Source organism: Penaeus japonicus, unplaced genomic scaffold (assembly GCF_977035675.1).
Source record: "Penaeus japonicus unplaced genomic scaffold, GWHDUDI00000001_assembly GWHDUDI00000002, whole genome shotgun sequence".
In the NCBI taxonomy this organism is placed as follows: domain Eukaryota; kingdom Metazoa; phylum Arthropoda; class Malacostraca; order Decapoda; family Penaeidae; genus Penaeus; species Penaeus japonicus.
Genome location: NW_028234404.1, coordinates 46,433,390 through 46,438,389, shown reverse-complemented (window position 1 = coordinate 46,438,389; position 5,000 = coordinate 46,433,390). Strand labels below are relative to the sequence as shown.

The window sequence follows — 5,000 nt, the reverse complement described above, 5'->3', positions numbered from 1 at the left end:
CTGATTGCTTTCCGAGTGTCAATAACCGCCTTAGGTATACCTTTGCTCCGGCTTGTTTCTCGTGTGTCCGCGTCCTTCTCACGTGGCCACGACGGGGCTCAGGTGGCTCTGGGCTGACTCATGTGTCCACCTCGACTTCAAGTGTCGATTTGTTCATTATCTTTTTTTTTCTTTTCTTTTTTTCTCTCTTTTTTTTGCCTCGGTCTATCTGTTTGTTTGACACACGACTCCCTCTCCCTTGCTTTGGCATAATTCCGCTCGTTTCATGGGTCGATTAGCCTGCTGCGCTTTGAAAACTTCGCTGACTGTGGCACCCCCGAAGACACAGCTCCCCTGGTTGGCATTCGGACAGGTTAATTAAACTAATGAGAACAACTTTGTCAGCGTAGGAAATTTTATATGCAGGCTCCTTTTCATTCATGATTTCACAAGGCGTTAATGATTTCTTGTCTTTCTTTTTTCTTTTTCTGTTTTTTTTTTTTTTTTTTTTTTTTTACTTGTAGGATTACGTGGTGATTACGCCTGGATGCAATGTCTACGATTCCCTCGTCATTCAAGTTATCAACAGCCAACGTGAATATTGATGTACATAGCACATATAGCCGTAGTTATTCCCTTTGATAAACCTCCTCCAAGGCACGCTTCCTCTCTTCCAACCCTCCGGTTCGAATACTCAACTATCACTTAATCTGCTACAGAGCCCCATTTTTTCACGATTGACCTCTCTCGTTTAAACAGATTACTTAACATCTAATCTCAACACCAGCATCAAATGCTTCCTCTCCTCCAATGACCTAACATGCTTGCTAATCATTCTCCCTTTAAAATACAATTATAACCTCCACATAGCCTCAACAAATACACCCTATCCTAGATTCTTAACCTAACCTAGCTAATTAATCTTTCTTTGAGTGCCACCACAGCCTCAACATAGCCCCTTCTTCCCGGCCTAGTCCTAGCCCCACCATCGGTTCACGCTAATAACACATCCGGGGACCACGTTCCTAACGGCCGTGCTAAGGGCTTTGTTATTAAAACTGCCACCAATACCGCTCTGCCATTTAATTACACACGCAAATCCCCTCCGTTCACGCATTTCCATAACTCAATGAGCATATTCCGGCGGCGTATGTGCGTTCCGGACTTCTTTGCATATTCCAAAAATTTCATATGGTTCTCCGGCATCGGGGCTTTCTTACCCCCTTGCATAAAAGAGAGGAGTTACCAGAGGGGGAGAGTATAGGGGGGAGAGAGATGTACAAAATGCGACAGTATACCTCTGCCCCCACTCGAGGCTCGTTCGATGACGATCCGGTCTCACCCGCCACGCTACCCGCCCACATACGAACGTTTCCATGGCAACGCGAACATCAAACGTATGCAAAGTATTACAAATTCAAATTCAAATTTCCTATAAAAGAGTGCAATCATATGAAATGTTCTGCAGTGCGTGCAACTATATTTAATACGACATTGGAACTTTATTTTGACAAACCCGGCCTAGAGGCGCGGACATCAAAAAGCTCACTGGGGCCTGTGACGCTGAGGCACGTTTGTGCTCCTCTTCGTCGAAAATCATCCGAAAAAATAAATATGTTACCACTTAGCCCTCGCACCAGCTCCCCCCTCACACCCCTACATACATCACTCTCCCCTCCCCCACCCCTCTCCCCCTCCCTCCCCCACCCCTCTTCCCCTCCCTCCCCCACCCCTCTTCCCCTTCCTCCCCTCATCCCCTTCCTCTTCTTCCCCTTTCCCCTCATATCAAGAATCCCTTTCAAGGCTAAGGGAACAGAGAGCACCTGCCCGGCGGCGAATCCCCTCAAATTACAGGTGGTATGAAACAGAATTACAGTTAGGTGTGATGTAGGGTAGATCTACGGGGGAAGTGACAATGGCACGTGGTGTGGGTGGGGGGTGTAGAGGGGAGAAGGGGACGGCAGACGAGGGGAGCAAGGGAAGAGTAGGTGTAGTAGTGGTAGTAGTAGTAGTAGCAGTAGCAGTAGTAGTAGTAGTAGCAGTAGTAGCAGTAGTAGTAGTAGTAGTAGTAGTAGTAGTAGTAGTAGTAATAGTAGTAGGAGGAGGAGGAGGAAGAGGAGGAGGAGGAGGAAAAGGAGGAGGAGGAGGAAGAGGAGGAGTGAGGAGAGGCTTCGGCCCCCCGTCGGAGAGGAGGAGGGGTCTCCTTGCCTTCCGGCCGCGCCGGTGCATCCTCTGCTTCGTTGCCATCCTCTTCCTCGTCGTCTCTTCCTCCTCCTCTCCTCTTTCCGTTCGTCGTTTTCCGCGATAAGGAAGAAGAAGAGAAGGATGAAGAGGAGGAGGGAATGAAGAGGACGAGGAGGAGGAGGACGACGACGAGGAAGAGGGAGAGGAAGAGGGGGAAGAGAAAGAGGACGAGGAAGAGGAGGAGGAGGAGGAGAAGGGGGGGGGGGCGGTCAATGTCGTGTTGAAGTTATGAGTCAGCTGGTAGAGGGGAATGTGAAGGCAGATGGTATGGAAAGAAAAGGCGGTGACAGGTGGTGTGGCAGAGCAGTGAGGGTAGTTAATATGCGCGAGGGGAAAGGTGAAGGGGAGTGAGGTGACGGTGATGATTCTGAGGTTGTTAGTTCGTGTCGTTGATCGTGATGATGACACACCATTATCATCACTATTCCCACCACCGTCATCATCACTACCACCAGTATTATCACTACTCCTATCATTATCATCATCACCGCGATCATAATCATCACCACTACCACGATCATCATCGCTACTCCAACCACCACCACCATCGCCATCCTCACAACCACTACCATCACACTTTTCACCACCATCATCATCCTAATCAACATCACCACCGTCACCATCATCATCATCATCATCGTATTTCAACATCTAAAAAACAAGAAAAAAAAAGAAGAAAGAAATAAAGCCATAACGGTCTAGAAATATGCAAGCAAGAAGGAGAACCTTTGATCATGCTTTCAAGAACAGCTTATATTCCAAGAAGGTTATCAACGATTTCCATGCAAGCACTACCAAGCAGGCGAGTGAAATTCCTGGGATAACACGTGCATTTCCGCGAACATGCGTGTCTTCACTGTGCATGGCAAAAAAGGGCACTGAGAGTTATTGTAGAAATGAAAGGATAATTCTTTGAAAAGTAAAAAAAAAGAAAAAAAAAAAGAAAAAGAAATTTCGACGGTAAATTGCTGATAACAGATAACAATAGTGATGGTGATGACGATCATGATTATCATTCTTTATCATCACTAGTGGTAGTAGCATGATGATGATATGCTATTATTATCATTACTATTATCATTCTTATCATTATCATAACTATTATCATCATTATTATAATGATCAATATCATCATCATCATTATCATTGTTATCATTATTATCATCATTACTATCATTAACATAATTATTATTATGACTGATGTTATAATATCATTCATTAGTATCATTTTTTTTGTTTATTATAATCATCATCATTGCTATTATCAATATATTGCAGTTGTTGTTCCTATGACTTATCAAGATTATCAAATGAAATATCGAATTTGTCATAGTTACCGTAATTATCAAAATGTATTTATCTACTTATCATTGTTGTTCTTGTTGTCTTTCAGTGTATGTCTTGTTAGAACGTTTTCGTTTTATTTTGCTCTATTTACACACACACACACATACATTTATATATACATTACACACACACACACACACACACACACACACACACATATATATATATATATATATATATATATATATATATATATATATATATATATAATATATAGATATACATATATACATATATATACATATATATACGAGCATATATATGTATAGATATACATATACACATATATAAGTATATATACATATACATATAAATATATATGTATATTTATAGTATATATATATATATATAATATATATATATATATACACATATATATACATATAGTATATATACATATAACGAGTCTATACATATATATGTATATATATATGTATACATATATATATGTATATACATTATGTAATATATATATTATATATATATATATTATATATAGTGATATATATATATGATATATATATATATATAATATATATGTGTGTGTTGTGTGTGTTTGTAATGTGTGTGTGTATACATATATATGGTGCGTGTGCGTGCGTTGCGTGCTGCGTGCGTGGTGTGTGTGTGTGTGTGTGTTGTGTGTGGGGGCGTGTGGTTGTGTGTGTGTGTGTGTGTGTGTGTGTGTGTGTGTGTGTGTGAGTTTTGTGTGAGTGTGTGGTGAGTGTGTTTGTATGTGTGTGTGCATGTGTGTGTGTGCGTGTGTGTGTGTTGTGGGTTTTGTGTCGGTTGTGTGTGTGTGTGTGTGTGTGTGAGGTGTGTGTGTTTTGTGTGTGTGTGCGTAAATGACGTGTGCGTGTGTATATATATATATATATATATATATATATATATATATATATATATATATATATATATATACAAATATATAATGAAAAAATAATCTAATGATTTTGATAATGAAAATGTTAGTAATAGCAACAATGAAAATACTAATTTGTAAGAATCTGTTTCTTTCAAGCTTACGTTTACTTAGGCTCTCTCTCTCTCTCTCTCTCTCTCTCTCTCTCTCTCTCTCTCTCTCTCTCTCTCTCTCTCTCTCTCTCTCTCTCTCTCTCTCGCTCTCTCTCTCTCTCACACACACACACTTGCACACACACACACACACACACACACACACATACACAGACGCATACACACACACACACACACACACACACACACACACACACACACAGACATGCACACACGCACATACACATACACATAAACACAAACACACACCGTAAAAGAGAGAGAGAGACAGAGAGAGAGAGACAGCGAGAGAGAGAAAGAGAGAGAGAGAGAGAGAGAGAGAGAGAGAGAGAGAAGATAGAGAGAAGTAGAAGGAGAAGAGAAAGGAGAAGGGGAGGGAGCGAGAGGGAGAGAGA

The 5,000-nt window shown here is 41.2% G+C and overlaps 1 protein-coding gene across 1 annotated transcript in view; it reads right to left on the bottom strand.

Moving 5' to 3' along the window:
* The window catches only part of LOC147472400 (uncharacterized), a 458,727-nt gene extending 457,148 nt beyond the window's left edge, over positions 1-1,579 (bottom strand). The window contains exon 1 of the mRNA XM_086545675.1: positions 1,496-1,579. Within this exon, the coding sequence (XP_086401801.1) occupies positions 1,496-1,579 (84 nt within the window). The remainder of the gene's footprint in view (positions 1-1,495) is intronic.
* Positions 1,580-5,000: the final 3,421 nt, after the last annotated feature.